This window comes from Colobus angolensis, unplaced genomic scaffold (genome assembly GCF_000951035.1).
Source record: "Colobus angolensis palliatus isolate OR3802 unplaced genomic scaffold, Cang.pa_1.0 Scaffold1, whole genome shotgun sequence".
Lineage (NCBI taxonomy): Eukaryota > Metazoa > Chordata > Mammalia > Primates > Cercopithecidae > Colobus > Colobus angolensis.
This window is the reverse complement of record NW_012110918.1, coordinates 16,406,507-16,421,526: the sequence shown is the minus strand read 5'-3', so window position 1 is coordinate 16,421,526 and position 15,020 is coordinate 16,406,507. Positions and strand designations below refer to the sequence as shown.

At 46.5% G+C, this 15,020-nt stretch overlaps 1 protein-coding gene across 1 annotated transcript in view; it reads left to right on the top strand.

Annotated features, from left to right (window-relative positions):
- EIF4A3 (eukaryotic translation initiation factor 4A3) overlaps positions 1-8,176 on the top strand; it is a 15,994-nt gene extending 7,818 nt beyond the window's left edge. The window contains exons 5-10 of the mRNA XM_011933182.1: positions 4,040-4,227; positions 4,972-5,110; positions 6,078-6,193; positions 7,071-7,178; positions 7,275-7,402; positions 7,894-8,176. Coding sequence (XP_011788572.1) covers positions 4,040-4,227; positions 4,972-5,110; positions 6,078-6,193; positions 7,071-7,178; positions 7,275-7,402; positions 7,894-7,910 — 696 coding nt within the window. The 3' untranslated portion in view covers positions 7,911-8,176. The remainder of the gene's footprint in view (positions 1-4,039; positions 4,228-4,971; positions 5,111-6,077; positions 6,194-7,070; positions 7,179-7,274; positions 7,403-7,893) is intronic.
- Positions 8,177-15,020: the final 6,844 nt, after the last annotated feature.

Here is a 15,020-nt window from a genome sequence, read left to right as displayed (position 1 = left end):
TCTCGGCCTCCCAAAGTGCTGGGATTATAGGCTTGAGCCACCGTGCCCGGCCCCTACCTTGATTCTATTTATTCATTTTTTGATGCAGGGTCTTGCTCTGTTGCCCAGCTTGGAGTGAGCACAGTGGCATAATCATGGCTCACTATAGCTTTGGCCTCCTGGGCTCAAGCAGTCCTCCTGCCTCAGCCTTCTGGGTAGTTGTGGCTAAAGATGCGTGCCACACATCTTCAGGGAAGTGGCTCACCATGGCTTGAACTGGATGGGGCGAGAGGGAAGTGCAAGAGATGAACCCTGAGCTGCATATCCAGGGCTGCAGTGAGAAGGCCTGTTTGACCCACAGTTTTTATGCAGCAGCATTGATCCAGGTGAGGTGGTAGCCTCACCCACGTGGCAGTGGGAATCTAAAGCAAGGGTTGGATTGAAGGAAGGGAAGGTTTGAGGGAAGGTTGAGGGCTGGTGGCTGGCCCCTCTGCCACCCCCACCACCCCCCGGGGAAGCCTTCCTAACTCAGGAGGGTCCCAGGCGTGTCGCTAGGCTAGCACATGGGTGGTAAGGTAGATGGCAGGTGAGGGCGGATCTGGGAGTCAGGTGGCATAATTACTTCAGACTTGACATGTCTTAGCTTTTAGGTGCCTTGGTACACCCTTAGTCTGTCACATGTTTGGAAGGGTCTGGCCTCAGCTGCGTGTCGACAGCCCCCTGGGTAGAGCCAGGCAGTGGGGTCCATGAACCCCAGGAACATGTGGGCCAAGTGGAAGAGCAGACAGCTGGGAGACTAGGATGGGGGAACCTAGGAAGCACAGAGTATGTCTCATGGAGAGGTGGGACAGAGCCCAGGGAGGACATGGGGTCAGCAGCCACCAGGGGCCTGGCAGGGGTGGGTGGGTGGGTCAGCACTGGAAGGGGGTCCTAGAGCCTCCTAGGGATCCTGTGAGACCAGTTTCTGTTGAGTGCTCAGAGCCAACTCCAGGCTCCTCTGTGGAGGCATGATGTGGTGGGAGGAAGGAGAAGGAGCGTGTGGTGTGGTTGACAGAAGGCTCTGCCGAGGGGAAGCAGAGAGAAAGGACACTTGAGGGTAGAGGAGCTTTTATCAAAGTTGGAAGAAACGTAGACATAACTCATAGGCCCATTCAAGACAGACAAACTCATGGGCCAAGGTCGAGGCCATCTGTCAGGATGTCCATTGTCAGACAGCCTAGAGTCAGGACCACGCAGCCCACTGGGGCAGTGGCTGCCTAGAGCGGCTGTGGAGTAGCGGAGTGCAGGTGCCGGTGACTTTGTCATCGAGGCCTTTAATCCTGGGCTCGGGGCTAAAGACCCAGAAGTAAACCCAGGCAGAGCTGTGAGACTGCAAGCTGAGTGGCTAGAGAAACGAGTTCAGAGGAGCAAGGAGGGAAGGTGGCGCCGCTCCGGGAAGGACATGGCCCACGGGGGTTATGGAGCAGTGGAGGGCAACACCAGCAGGGCCCGGACTGCCTACAAATGCCTTTCATGTTCTTTTGTTATATATGCAAATACATGTTTATTGAGGAGTTATAGTTAATAAAAATGAATAAAAATCACAAAATAAGGCTGAGCTTGGTGGCTCACACTTATAATCCAGACACCTTGGGAAGCTAAGACAGGAGTATCATTGAGACCAGGTGTTCAGGACCAGTCTGGGCAACAGAGAGAGACGTACTCTCTACTGAAAAATTAAAAATTAAAAATTAGCAGACTGGTGGCATGGGCCAGTCCCAGGCGTTGGGGTGGCTGAGGTGGGAGAATCACTTCAGCCAAGGAGTTGGAGGCCGCCGTGAGCGGTGATTGTGCCATCCTGGGTGGCAGAACAAGCCTATCTTAAAAAATATTGCAAAATACGTACGTGGTATTATGATCATATCCATATATACACTATGCATCTCCGCACCAGCTCCGGGTAGGGAGTGGCAGAGTTCACTGGAGGGCACTGCATTCCTGTCTCCTGCTTGGTTGGCAGGAAAAAGCCCCAGACCCCGGTCACTCACAAAAGCCATCTCCGGTGTTGATGATTGTGTTGGTGTGAGAGCAGAGGAGAAACCTAGTTTGGGAGTTTCTCCTAAAACAGTATGTTTCCAGACTTTCTGTACATAGCTGTAGTTAATAGACATGGAATCACGTGTATTCGGTTTGATAATCTGCTTTTTTAAAAATGCATCTGTCCATGGTAAGTATTCTGTGGCCTGCTTAATGGCAATAAGGTATTCTGTTGGAGGAATGTTCCATAATATATTTCTTGGTTGTGTAGGCTATTTTCATTCTTCAAGATAAATTGGAGGGTGGGCACAGTGGCTCACACCTGTAATCCCAGCACTTTGGGAGGCTGAGGTGGATCACCTGAGGTCAGGAGTTCAAGACCAGCCTGGCCATGGCAAAACTCTGTCTCTATTAAAAATACAAAAGGCCGGGCGCGGTGGCTCAAGCCTGTAATCCCAGCACTTTGGGAGGCCGAGATGGGCAGATCACGAGGTCAGGAGATCAAGACCATCGTGGCGAACATGGTGAAACCCCGTCTCTACTAAAAATACAAAAACTAGCCGGGCGAGGTGGTGGGTGCCTGTAGTCCCAGCTACTCCGGAGACTGAGGCAGGAGAATGGCGTAAACCCGGGAGGCGGAGCTTGCAGTGAGCTGAGATCCGGCCACTGCGCTCCAGTCCGGGCGACAGAGCGAGACTCCGCCTCAAAAAAAAATAAAATAAAATAAAAATAAAAATACAAAAATAAGCCAAGTGTGGTGGTGGGTGGTAATGTGTGCCCATAATCCCAACTACCTGGAAGACTGAGCCAGGAGAATTGCTAGAACCCGGGAGGTGGAGGTGCAATGAGCCAAGATCACCCCACTGCACTGCAGCCTGGGCAATAGAGCAAGACTCTATCTCAAACACACACACACGCACACACAAAGATAAATTGGTAGATTCGGATGTATACTTTCTTGGATTTTCATAGGTGTTCTGAAGTGAGGACCTCTAGGTGATAGCAGTTGTTCTCTTAGAATAGTGATTGGGAAATGCATGGTGATGTATCACCTCGAATTCACTGTGAGGGTCTGTGGCAGGCCCCCCAGCGTCTTCATAAGGGCATCAGGTGGGTGGTGAGGAAGTGCTTTGTTCTCAGCACTCACCAGCAGCGCCCGTGGGCATCCTCTCAGCCACATCTCGGGCCTCTGGTTCCAGCAGTTCTTTGGGGGCCTGCGTTCTGAGCACCTCACATTCCCTCCCCTCCTCCTTCTGGGGCCCTTTATTGGACCCCCTGCTCCTCATTGAGGTTAAAGGTTCGGTGACCACACTCAGTTTCTGTGGTGGCTGAGGAAGGCCTGGGTTGTGGGTGGCTCTTTGTGCTTCTGGCACTTAGGGCAGGGGTCCTCACAGTGAGGGGCACAGGCCGGGAGCATCCTTGTCACCTGGGGACTTGTAGAAATGCAGATTCTCTGGCCACATATAATTTATGGAGTCAGAGCCTCCAGTTCATTAACTGGCCCTGTGGTGAGGAGGCTGGGCCCCTGCCTGCTCCTGGCTCCCTTCTTTGCCCGGCTCTGCCCGGGCCTGGCGGAGGGTGCGTGTGTGCTGGCTCCCCTGTTGGTTCCGCCTGTGCCATGTTAAATAACGTGAATAAGTGGGCAGCATTTTTCACTGGGAGATTTTCTGTAACAAGATGTCTGGGTTCTCTTTAAAATGTGGCAGGTCTGGGCACAGTGGATGCCAATCTCACAGGACAGTGGCAGGTGGAAGTGAGTCAGGACTGCGCCGCAGGCATCTGAGATTTTGGGTGACTCAGGCCAGCCTCTCTATTGCTTTTTATTTGGCGTCTAGGACTCTCGGGGTGGGTTTCTTGATCCCTAGAGCACTTCAGATTGAAAAAGCACCAGAGGAAAACCAGATTCCCTCAACCAGATAACACTCCGGGGGGCGGGGAGTAGGGACGGAGAGAGCGCGTGGATGTGGCCTGGTTCTGTAAAAGTGAGATTTCCTGTCAACCGTACCTTATCCCCACTCTGCCTCTCACCCAGTGGGAACGCTAGGCGTGCCGCCCTAAGCATCCCTCACCTGTCTTGCTCCCTGTCCCAGGTTTCAAAGAGCAGATCTATGACGTGTACAGGTACCTGCCTCCAGCCACACAGGTGGTTCTCATCAGTGCCACGCTGCCACACGAGATTCTGGAGATGACCAACAAGTTCATGACCGACCCAATCCGCATCTTGGTGAAACGGTAGGAGCCCCTCTAGTCGAGTTTACTAAAACACTGGGCCCCATTTATAAAGGATTTTATGTTATCATTTCAAAAACTTTTTACAGCCAGGGTGTTGCTGTGTTGCTGAAGCTGGTGTCAAAATCTGGGCCTCAGGCTATCCTCCTGCCTGAGTGTAAAGGAATTTAAAGCATGCAAATTCTTTTAAAATTCCTGTTTTGAAAAACCAAATAGGCTGGGCAACATAGGGAGACCCTATCTCTACAAATAATAAAAGATTAGCCAGGCAGGGCGGCACAGGCCTGTAGTCCCAGCTACTCAGGAGGCCGAGGTGGGAGGATCGCTTGAGGCCAGGAGGCTGAGGCTGCAGTGATCGTGCCACTACACTTCAGCCAGGGCAACAGAGCAAGACCCTGTCTCAAACAAAACAAAACAAAACAAAAAAACCCATCTTTTATCATACTCATTGTGGTTTGAACCAATAATTGTAAATTTAAAAATTAGATGACGGTATTTACTTACCATTGTTTTGTTTAGAATCATATTCCACGTGGTGCACAGTGTGAAATGTTCAGTAGGATACAGAATGGAGACCTGTGTGACGGAAGTGCTGACGGGATGGAGGATAGGGCTGGGGTGCTGGGTCCGCACCAGATACCACGGTGTGACCTTCTCCACCGGGGTCTCCCTGCATCCTAGCTTGGCCCGCCCTCAAGTCCTAGCTGGAAGAATGAGGATGTAACAGGATTTGTCTTTGTCCTTCAGTGATGAATTGACTCTGGAAGGCATCAAGCAATTTTTTGTGGCAGTGGAGAGGGAAGAGTGGAAATTTGACACGCTGTGTGACCTCTACGACACACTGACCATCACTCAGGCAGTCATCTTCTGCAACACCAAAAGAAAGGTAAGAGGCACTGCTGCACGGCCTCCATGTGCTTGAAGGGGAATTGCAGATTGAGTCTCTGAATGACTTTAATCAAGATTTTTCAGTAAAGGGCCAGTTTGTCCATATTTTAAGCTTTCAGGGTATGTGGTCTGTTGCAAAAGCAGCCGTAGACAATATGCAAACGGTCAGACATGGCTGTGACCATTAAAACTTTATTTACAGAACAGCGATGCCAGCCATCCTTAAAGATTCAGATTTCGGCCAGGCGTGGTGGCTCAAGCCTATAATCCCAGCACTTTGGGAGGCCGAGACGGGCGGATCACGAGGGTCAGGAGATCGAGACCATCCTGGCTAACACGGTGAAACACCGTCTCTACTGAAAAAATACAAAAAAACTAGCCGGGCGAGGTGGCGGGCGCCTGTAGTCCCAGCTACTCGGAAGGCTGAGGCAGGAGAATGGCGTGAACCCAGGAGGCGGAGCTTGCAGTGAGCTGAGATCCGGCCACTGCGCTCCAGCCTGGGCGACAGAGCGAGACTCCGTCTCAAAACAAAACAAAAAACAAACAAACAAAAAGATTCAGATTTCGTTGAAGGTGGAACCCCGGCCTGAGTAGTTGTAGATCCCCAGGTGATGATACTGTGGAGGCAGACCTGAGAACTGTCGGCCAGTTTCCTGAGAAAGGAAAGGAATTGGGCTACGTTCTGACAAGACTGGAATTCAAATTTCAAATGAGAATGAGCACACCTGGCCCCCTCCCCCCATAGAGTCATTATGTGGAGAAAATGAAGTAAGAGGGTTTTGTGAGTGCACCCCAACATTTTCTGGGAAAAAGTTTGTGCATCCAGTTAGGATGATTCTGAGTTTTAAGAGCAGTTACTTTGTGAATATGATTACTGGTTCTGCAAAAATGGGGGTAAAATCCCGAATGCACATCTCTGGTTTGGTGTACGAGCTTGCAGTAGCATCTGCTGATTGGATTTGTAGGTGGACTGGCTGACAGAAAAAATGAGAGAAGCCAACTTCACTGTGTCCTCAATGCACGGAGACATGCCCCAGAAAGAGCGGGAGTCCATCATGAAGGAGTTCCGGTCGGGCGCCAGGTGGGTCCGCTGTGCTGTGGCTCTGCCGGTCAGGGTTTGCTAGACTGTGTGCTGAGCACTTCATATGCACTGCCTGAGGCAGGCCCCAGAGCTGGGGAGATGACGAGCTCCTGCTCTGAAAGCTGAGGCCCTGGGTGAGCAGAAAACCTTCCAGTTAATGAGAGGTTCGCTGTGCTCCTGTAATACTTCGGTCGAGGTGATAACGAGCCTTAACTAGCCAGGTTGGTACCTTGGTTACAAGTGTGTGTCTTCTTTTCCAGTAAGTAGGGGTTTTCTGTTCATCGTTTCGACTAGTTTAATTCCACAGTGGTCAGGTGTCTTCTCACTGCACCCTCTACCTCCTGGTTTCAAGTGATTCCCGTGCCTCAGCCTCCTGAGTAGCTGGAATGGCCTTTTTTTTTTTTGCATTTTTAGTAGAGACGGGGTTTCACCGTGTTGGCCAGGCTGGTCTCGAACTCCTGACCTCAGGTGATCCATCCGTCTCAGCCTCCGGCAGTGCTGGGATTACAGGTATGAGCTGCCACTCCCAGCCAAAGTTACTGTTCTTAATTTGTTGCTAGGCAAAAGTAAAGTATTTTTCCCAGTTATTGGTTTAGGACCGACTAAACAAGTTCAAGGTAGTATAGTAAAAGATGTCTATTTTTTTAATCTGATGGAGCACACGACCGAAGTAACTAAATCCACCAACAGCCCCTCTGCACAGGGGTTTCTGGTGCTGTCCCTGAGGCTTCATGTTTGCAGACAGACGGGTGTGAGGGGGAATCTCATATATTTTGACCTTGTAGCCAGGATTCCTCAAAATTAGCAGTGGAAGCGAGTCCAGTCTTACACCCGCAGGAGTCATTGAATCGCCTCAAACACACTTTCCGTTTTGCAGCCGAGTGCTTATTTCTACAGACGTCTGGGCCAGGGGGCTGGATGTCCCTCAGGTGTCCCTCATCATCAACTACGATCTCCCCAATAACAGAGAATTGTATATACACAGGTAAGGTGCAAGCTCTCATTGACTTCACTTCTGTCACACGTTTACTCGATCTTGGTGGCTGTATGTACTAACTGTAATACTGTTTTATTCCTGAAGAATTGGGAGATCGGGTCGATACGGCCGGAAGGGTGTCGCCATTAACTTTGTAAAGAACGATGACATCCGCATCCTCAGAGATATCGAGCAGTACTATTCCACTCAGATCGATGAGATGCCTATGAACGGTAGGAAATCGTCCAGCTCTACTGGAATTGTAGCAAGAACGTCCCTATTCTTAGTTGGGGGCACTTGAGTTTGTTTTTTTATTGTTGTGGGTTTTTTTTGAGATGAAGCTTTGCTCTGTCACCCAGGCTGGAGTACAGTGGCGCGATTTCGGCTCACTGCAACCTCTGCCTCCTGGGTTCAAGCAATTCTCCTGCCTCAGCCTCCTGAGTAGCGGGGATTACAGATGCGTGCACCGTAGCCAGCTAATTTTTGTATTTTTAGTAGAGTCGGGGTTTCACCATGTTGGCCAGGCTGGTGTTGAGCTCCTAGCCTTAAATGATCTGTCCACCTTGGCCTCCCAAAGTGCTGGGATTACAGGCGCGAGCCACTATGCCTGGCCTGTTTTTTGTTTTGAGAAGTCTGTTGTGAGGTTTTAGTTAAATTTATGTTACAAATTTTCATTTTTTTTTTTTTGTATTTTTCCTTAATCTGTTTCTTTCTTCATTTTCAGTTGCGGATCTGATCTGAAGCAGATCGATGGGATGAGTGGAGGCTGTTCACCTATTATGTACTCCTGTTTGGAAGTATTTAGGTCCAGCTTCTATTTAATGGGGTTTATATGAACTCTCTTCTTATAAATGGCCTCCTGTCTCCCTCTGAAGAGGATGTGGGGATTCTGCTCTCTTTTCTTATTTACGTGTAAATAATACATTGTTCGAAGTCTTTTTCATTAAAAATTTAAAACTTTTCCCATAAACTCTGTATTTCTAAGATGCCACCAGCTTCTCTAGTAACTTACTGTGTAGTCTTGGGTCATTTCACTCACTTTTCTAATTTTTCTTTTTTAACTTTTCTAATTTTTTTTTAACTTTTCTAACTTTTCTAATTTTTCTTTTTTTTTTGTTTGAAAAGGATCTTTTTTTTTTTGAAAAGGATCTCCCTCTGTTGCCCAGGCTGCAGTGCAGTGGCACGATCTCAGCTCACTGCAAACTCCACCTCCCGGGTTCACGTCATTCTCCTGCCTCAGCCTCCCGAGTAGCTGGGACTACAGGCGCCCGCCACCGCGCCCGGCTAATTTTTTTGTATTTTCAGGATTTTTCAGGATTTTCAGTATTTTCAGGATTTTCACCATGTTAGCCAAGATGGTCTCGATCTCCTGACCTCATGATGCAGCCGCCTTGGCCTTCCAAAGTGCTGGGATTACAGGCGTGAGCCACCGCGCCCAGCCCATTTCACTCACTTTTCTAATATTTTTTCTTAATTTGAGAGAATTTCATTGTTGATGAGTTTTGCTCTGCCGCCCAGGCTGGAGTGCAGTGGCACCATCACAACTCATTGCAGCCACAACCTCCTGGGCTCAGGCGATCCTCTCAGCTCAGCCTCCTGAGGAGCTGGGAGCACAGGTGCATGCCAGCACACCTGGCTAATTTTTAACTTTTTTGTAGAGACAGGGTCTCTCACTTTGTGGCCTAGGCTGGTCTGTCAGTCATGGGTTTAAGTGATTCTTCCATCTTGGCCTTACAGAGTGCTGGGATAACAGGTGTGAGCTGCCATGCCTGGTCTCACTTTTCTAATGTATTTTTTTTTTTTTTTGAGAGCCAAGATCTCCTCGTCTGTCGCCCAGGCAGGAGTATAGTGGCAAGATCATGACTTACCACAGTGTTGACAAACTAAAACAGATAATTATCTGTTTAAATATTTAAATTATTAAAGTATTTTAAGTTATCTGTCCAAATATTTAAAGTAATTACCTGTAGCTTTATAGGCATACAGCAGCACAGCTGCCCAATTTTTAATTTTTTGAATGTTTTTAAAGACAAGAGTCTCCCTCTGTTGACCAGGCTGGTCTTAAACTCCTGACTTCAAGCAGTCCTCCCGCCTCAGCCTCTCAAAGTGCCGGGATTACACGCATGAGCCACCGATGAGGCTCTTAATATTTGAAATGGAAACGTTAAAACTAACTGGCCCCTCCCTTCCCGAGATTGGTTGGGATGATAAACTTCATTTTAGGGTTAGGGTGAGCTTGGAAATATTTTTAAATTTCATCAGGTAATTCTACTAGAAGGCATCTGAAATTGTATAGTTTATGAATGGAACTTCCTTCCACTGAAACTGTGACTAGACCCTTGCTAGCCAGCTGGTGGCTGGTAGACCAGCTGCATCATCAGGAGCTGGTTAGAAATGCAAGTGCTTGGGGCTGCCCTGGCCCTGCTGAGTGAGAACCTGCGGTTAGCAAGGCTCCCGGGTGGCACTGCTGGCCGAGCGGGAGGAGCACGAGACTACAGGCCCAGGCAGCTTAATGAGTTCCTGGCAAGGAGGAACCAGATACAGGTGTATTCAGGGCATTTGCTCAGCAGCAGTGCAGAGTGACGCCCACCACAGCACTGGCCAGTGCCAGCCTCAATGTCCGTATCTGCCAGCGCCTGAGCTCACTGAGGCTCACCTGGTCTCATCAGGAGCTGCTGCCAGTCTTGTGTTAGAGACGAGGAGTGGCTCAGGTTTCCACACAGTCACTGCAGAGGATGGAAGGCCTCCACTGCCAGTAAGAAGGATTGTAGATGAGTAAGCACACGGTGTTAACAGTGGAGGAGGCAGCATTGGTGCCTTGGGGAGGAGATGGCAGGAGAAGGGGGCGGAGCTTAAGCTACCCCACACACCATCTAGGAAAGGTCATCCTAAAAGGAAAAATACAGAAAAAATGTTGATGAAAATGTGAAACTGTGCTGACAAATCAGAAATGGTATGTGATTAGCTGAAATTTAAAAACCACCAATCCTAAAGGTCGACAAAGTTTCCAGACTTTCTGGAGAGCAGCCTGGCCCTTCGGCAGTCAGTGATGAAAATGCTCTTTCCCTTTGATAGTGTGTGGTTCTGCTGCAGGCGGCTGTCGGGAAAGTGGACTGTTCCAGGAAGTTCCGCCTCGCTCCTGCCTGCACCAGGGAAGGATGCCAAGTGCTCGCGGAAGGGGGCATGGTACGGGAAGGGGTGGAACATTTACAGTGATGCTGGGGAGAAGGGTACAAGAGGTAGAGAACTCATGGAGGTTCTTGGGCAGGGTGGTTTGGGGCCAGGAGCCTCCCAGAGTCCAAATGGAGTGAAGTTGAGGCAGGGGGTCTGCTGAGCCTTGCTAGGTAGGTGTCACTGGGCCTCTGGTCAGGAGGGAAAACTGGCTCTAGATCCTGAGGGGCGTCCCAAGGTCCCAGCAGCCAAATCCAGATGAAACCACCCCTCCCCCAGGTCATGCACTTCATTACAAAAGTATAATCTCACTGCAAAAAAACCAAAAAAACATAGAAATGCATAATTTTAAAAAGTCCTCCTTAATCCTCCTACCCAGATATAACTCACAATTTGATGACTGTCCATCCAGTATTTTAATTCATCTTGTATATCTATCGTTTATATGAAGACCTTTTTAAGCAAAAATTGTAACCCGCTTTGCCATTATTAACTCAGGTTTTTGATTAGTAATGTATCATATATATTTCACTATGTTTAAAAAAAAAAAAAAGCTACTTTTCCATCCTCTGTACCATGCCTCCTTTGGAAGCAGTTGAAGATTCATTAGAATAATCTTTTATTTTTTTGAGATGGAGTTTTTGCTCTTGATGCCCAGGCTGGAGTACAATGGTGCGATCTCGGCTCACTGCAACCTCCGCCTCCCGGGTTCAAGCGATTCTCCTGCCTCAGCCTCCCGAGTAGCTGGGATTACAGGCGCCTGCCACCACGCCTGGCTAATTTTTTGTATTTTTAATAGAGTAGGGGTTTCACCATGTTGGACTCCTGACCTCACGTGATCCTCCTGCCTCGGTCTCCCAAAGTGCTGGGATTATAGGCATGAGCCACTGTGCCCAGCCAGAATAATCTTTAGAAGTGGTTTTCGTGATCAAGGTACATGTTTCAAATGAACGTTCCAGAAAGATTTTCTACCAATTTACACTCCTAACAGTGTATTTTCTGTATTTTTTTTTGGATGGTTGAAATTTATTCAACAACTATATGTAGGGTGCCTTGTCTTAAGCCAGGCAATTTTCCTAAAAGGAAAACCACATAAAGAGGGTTCTAACCAAGAGCCAGAGTGCCCTGACCCTTTGTTGTATGTCTGAAGTATAGAAATAGAGTGGTAATGTTGATGTTCTTGGCATGTTTCTTTGTAGTAAGATTGTTTAAAATAGCATACACAGACATAAAATGTATGATGAAAATAGCACAGCACAGAAGAAAGGAGTAATGGAAGTGTACTGTCAAGATTCTTACACTATTACTTGAAGGCAGATTGTGATGAATTAAAGATGTAAAACATATATAAAAGTGTTAAGCAATTTTTAGGTATGAACCTTTAAAGCAATACAAAAATGTGAAACAGAAATAAAGAGCCAACGTAGGAGACAAAATAGAGTTCTAAGGAATACTTAATCCAAGAATCCTGGAAAGGAAGGAAAAGGGAAGAGAGAACTTATGAGATAGACAAATACAAAACAAAACAGTAAGTTCAAAATAACCATGTCAATAATTACATTTATTGCATATTGTCTATCTTCCCTCAAACTAAAAGAAAAGCAAGCTAAACCCAAAGGAAGCAGAAGGAAATAATAAAGATGAGTAGAAATAAATGAATAGAAAAATAATAGAGAAAATCAATAAAACCAATGGTTCGTTCTTTGAAAAGGTCAACAAAATTGACAAATCTTTAGCAAGTCCAAGGAAAAAAATGTTCAAATAACTGAAATCAAGAGTGAAAGAGGTGATGGTACAGATGACCTTACAGAATACAAAGTATCAGTGCCATGAATTGTATGCCAACAGATTAACTTTGATAAAATGGAGAAATTCCTAGGACAAACAGACTGACTAGTAAGTAAAAAGATTAAATCTCCCAGCACTTTGGGAGGCCGAGGCGGGTGGATTGCGAGGTCAGGAGATCGGTGAAACCCCGTCTCTACTAAAAATACAAAAAAACTAGCAGGGCGTGGTGGCGGGCGCCTGTAGTCCCAGCTACTCCAGAGGCTGAGGCAGGGGAATGGCGTGAACCGGGGAATGGCGTGAACCTGGGAGGCGGAGCTTGCAGTGAGCCAAGATTGCGCCACTGCACTCCAGCCTGGGCGACACAAGCAAAAACTCCATCTCAAAAAAAAAAAAAAAAAAAAAAGATTAAATCAGTAATCAAACTTTCAACAAAGAAAAGCCAAGGCATGTGAATCCTGCTAAACTTTTATAGAATTATCACCATCACAATTTTTTTTTTTTTTTGACACAGAGTCTCACATAGACATAGTTACCAATAGAATAAAGGACAAAGTCCACATGATCATTTACAGATACAGAAAAAGCATTGGACAAAATCCAGCACCTTTTCAAGATAGAAAATAAGAATGAGAGGGGGCTGCTTCAACCTGATAAACAGCATTGATGAAAAACCACAGCATTACCCACTAAGGTTGGGAACAAAACAACAAGAATGCTCTTGCCACGTCTATTCCAACATTGTACTGGAAGTTATAAGCCAGGACAATTAAGCAAGAAAAGAAATAAGGCATCCAGATCGGAAAGGAAGAATCAAAACTCTCTAGTCACAGATGACATGATTTATACCTAGAAAATCTTAAGGAATTTACACATTTAAAAAATCACCTATCAGAACTTATAAATGAGGTCAGCAAGGTTGCAGGATATTTGTTCAACATAGGAAAGCCAGTGTTTCTGTACACTAGCAATCTGATCAACCTGAAAATGAAATTAAGAAAATAATTCCATTTACAATTGCATCAAAAAGAATGACATACACAGGAATAAAGTTAACAAAAGAAGGGCTATGCTTGTCCACTGAAAACTACTAGTAGCTTGTTGAAAGGCATTGCAAACCTAAATATAGAAATATCCCAGCTTCATGGATTGGAAGATGGTATTAAGATAACTTTCCCAAACTGACTGACACGGTTAGGCTTCGTGTCTCCACCCAAATCTCATCTTGAATTGTAATCCCCCAGTCCCTACATGTCAAGGGAGAGACCAGGTGGAGGTAATTGAATCATGGGTGCAATTTCCCCCATGCTATTCTTGTGATAGTGAGTTCTCACAAGATCTGATGGTTTTCTAAGGGGCTCTTCCCGCTTCACTTGACACTTCTTGCCGCCTTGTGAAGAAGGTGCCTGGCTTCCCCTTCCCCTCCTGCCATGATTGTAAGTTTCCTGAGGTCTCCCCAGCCACGCTGAATTGCGAGTCAATTAAACTTCTTTCCTTTTTAAAGCACCCAGGCTCGGGCAGTTCTTTATAGCAATATGAAAACAGACAATATACTGATCTGCAGTGTTGAGAATGTGGAGAAATTGGAACCCCCATACATTGCTAGTGGGATTGTAAACGGGCACAGCCTTTATGGAAAACAGCTTGGCAGTTCCTCAAAATGTCGAACATAGGAGTTGACCTAGCAATTCTACTCCTAGGTCTATGCTCAAGAGAATTAAAAAAAAAAAAAAGTCTGCACACATAAACCTAATCTGTTCGTAGCATTGTTCATAAGAGCCAAAAAGTGGACACGAGCCAGATGTTCATCAGCTGATGAATGCATAAGCAAAACTGGCGAATCCACACAATATTACTTGGCAATAAAAAGGCATGAAGTGCTGACACACTACAACCTGGATGAACCTTGACAATATGCTAGGTGGAAGAAGGCAGACACAAAAGGCCACACATGGTGTGATTCCATTTATATGAAATGTCCTGAACAGGTAGATCCATAGGGACATTAGCAGGAAACCATTCACAGCGGTTTCCAGGAGCTTGAGGTGGGAGGAGGGGGATAGGTGAAAAAAGGAGTGACTGAAAATGACTATAGGGTTTCTTTTGAAGGTGATTACAATGCTCTGAAATTAATTAGATAATTGTGATGGTTGTGCAAGTGTACTAAAAACTACTGAATTGCATACTTTAAAATGGTAAATTTTATGGTATGTGGATTACATCTCAGCACAAATATGAGGAATCTCATGCATCCTCCTCTAAAATTACACTCAAAAAGCAAAAAGCATGAGCAAGGGATAAAAGCAAATTGCCTACTGCAAAATTAAAAGACAGATATTGTTAGGCTGGATTATAAAGCCCTACACAACGATATACTACTGCTTATAAAGACAAAAGTGAAAAGATGGAGAAAAATATGCCATGGTAATGCACACATCAAAACAAACCTGAAGCAGCTCTATTAATATTAGACAAGGGAGCTCTCAGAGCAAAGAAAATTGCAAAGGACAAAGAGAGTCATTTGATAATGATAAAGGGGTCATTCATTAAAAGGATATAACAATACTAAATACCTAGGCACCTAATAACAGAGCTTCAAAATACAGGAAATACAGGAAGCAAAAATGGATAAAACTGCAAGGGGAAACAGACAAATCCACAGTGGTAACTGGGGCTTTCAGTAACCCTCTCAGGAACAACGCACAGGTGTCCTCTCCCTTCTGTTCAGTATTACACTGTGGATTCCGGCCAGTGCAATAAGGCCAGAGAAAGAAAAGGCCTCCAGGGTGGAAAGGAAGAAGTCTTTCTTTTTTTTTTTTGAGATGGAGTCTCACTCTGTCACCCAGGCTGGAGTGCAGTGGCTGGATCTCAGCTCACTGCAAGCTCCACCTCCCA